General features: G+C 37.3%; 1 protein-coding gene across 1 annotated transcript; it reads left to right on the forward strand.

Moving 5' to 3' along the window:
- LOC103930785 lies at positions 1 to 1923 on the forward strand. The gene is made up of 5 exons (XM_048566311.1): positions 1 to 115; positions 271 to 479; positions 1151 to 1617; positions 1713 to 1771; positions 1883 to 1923. Exons 1-5 carry the CDS (start codon positions 1 to 3, stop codon positions 1921 to 1923), a joined length of 891 nt encoding a protein of 296 aa, XP_048422268.1.

The raw sequence follows: 1923 nt of genomic DNA on the forward strand, positions 1-1923 counted from the left end.
ATGTCATGCCTCAGATCAAACACATGGAAAATATCCGTTCTTTGTTTTTCCATTTTCCTCTTCGTTCCTTTAATTTCCGGTACTCCTGACCTTTTCAACATCATACGAAGAACAGGTACCCATGCATGACATTTGACATTCATGCCCACCTTTTTTACTTTCGTCGAAATGGTTGTGATTTCGTGTTTTTTATTTTCTTTTAAAAAATTGTAGGGATTACGTTCTTTTATGTTTAATGTGTTTTTGGGTTTAAATTGGTTTCGTTTGCAGCGGTAGAGGTAGGCGGCGAGAGAGGGAGCGTAGGGTTTCACGGGGTGGTGGGATGGGACACAGCTGCAAGGAGGTTTCTTGAAGGAAAAGATGGAGAAAACAGGACTGTCATGTTATTGGCTGAGCAGAGGACACGGCGGAGAGACCCTCTCGACGCGTTCAAGAAATACAATGGTGGCTGGAATATCAGCAATAAGCATTACTGGGCTGTGAGTTCTTGCTTTTGAAACATTTTTTCTCTTTTTGTTATTTGGGTTAATTTCTATCAATTTATGAATAAAAAACATGGTATAAGGGTTGTTTTGCTATTTTAATAAATTTCTGGAATCGTTTTGTTCTTTGCTTATCTCATGTTGTGGTTGTTTCAAAATTAATTGGGGTATCTTATTTATTTTAAATAGGTTTTAGTATTTATAACTTGTAGAGATTGCTTCTGGAAATGTTAAAAGTGTTTTATGACAACTAAAAGTGTTTTTGATTGCGTTTAGCAGAAAAAATTGAAATGATAAAAATGATTTCGTGCTTCTGTAGGAATCAAAATGTTTAATAAAAAGTGCAATGTGTTTCTAATAAAAACATTTCTAACAGAAGCGCTTATGAGCAAAAAAAAAATTTCTACATGAGCAATTCCAAACTAGTCCTAAATGTAAGTCGCGATGTATATGCAAATTTTTGATTTGGTTAATGATATATATATAGATTGAGAGCTCTGTCAACAATGTTCATGAATTAATAACTTCTGTCAGTTTTGGCGATGTAATGTGGTTTCCTATTCTTTCTTTATGCTTTTCATAGTGTTGTTTAATTTTAAACGTATGGATTATTGGTTACACTGCTGCTCAATTTTTTACACTGATTATTGTTTTGTTTTATGACGCAGTCTGTTGGTTTCACAGCGGCGCCCTTCTTCGTCACTGCCGTTGTGTGGTTCGTGCTGTTCGGGATAAGCCTGTTGCTCATCTGCTTCTGCTACTGTTGCTGTCGGAAAGAGCCGTATGGCTATTCTAGAGTAGCATATGTTCTCTCACTCTCCATCCTCATTTTCTTCACACTCATGGCAATTATGGGATGTGCTGTGCTCTACACTGGCCAGGACAGGTTCCACGGCAGCACGTGCAGCACGCTTGGATACGTCGTGGGGCAGGCAGATAAGACTGCCGAAAACCTCAGGAATGTGTCAGACTATCTCGATGCAGCTAAGAAGATTGGTATCGACGCCATTGTTCTTCCGGCAGACATTCAGCAGAGTATTGATGGTGTTATGGGAACCATAAAAAATGCTGCCAATATACTCTCTGATACAACCGTAATGAATTCGAAGCGTATAGAAGATGGCTTGGATATCCTGTAACCATATAACTCTACTGCAACTTCTTCCAAGTTTTGCTCACAATGCTTAATAATTTGGATAACATTAATTTTTCTGTTGCTATGTTTTGCAGGAGACTAGCTCTCATTGTTCTTGCTGCTGTTATGCTTTGTTTGGTCTTTGTTGGATTTTGTAAGTCCTTTTTTCCTTTTCGTTTTGAGATAGAAATTTCCAAAAAAATTGACTTTAAAAATTATCCCTTATTAATCTCTCTGTTCTTCTTTTGGACTAAAATTGTTGCAGTGGTTTCCATTTTTGGGATGGAATGTCTTGTATACATGTAA

Source organism: the organism of the source record quoted next, unplaced genomic scaffold (genome assembly GCF_019419815.1).
Source record: "Pyrus x bretschneideri cultivar Hongxiangsu unplaced genomic scaffold, Pyrus_bretschneideri_v1 Contig1, whole genome shotgun sequence".
Taxonomy (NCBI): Eukaryota; Viridiplantae; Streptophyta; class Magnoliopsida; order Rosales; family Rosaceae; genus Pyrus; species Pyrus x bretschneideri.

Coding starts and splice junctions, on each gene's coding strand:
- LOC103930785 (XM_048566311.1), top strand. CDS start 1: ATGTCATGCCTCAGATCAAACACATGGAAAATATCCGTTCTTTGTTTT. Junction 1,618..1,712: donor GAAGATGGCTTGGATATCCT/GTAACCATATAA, acceptor TATGTTTTGCAG/GAGACTAGCTCTCATTGTTC. Junction 1,772..1,882: donor TTTGGTCTTTGTTGGATTTT/GTAAGTCCTTTT, acceptor AAATTGTTGCAG/TGGTTTCCATTTTTGGGATG.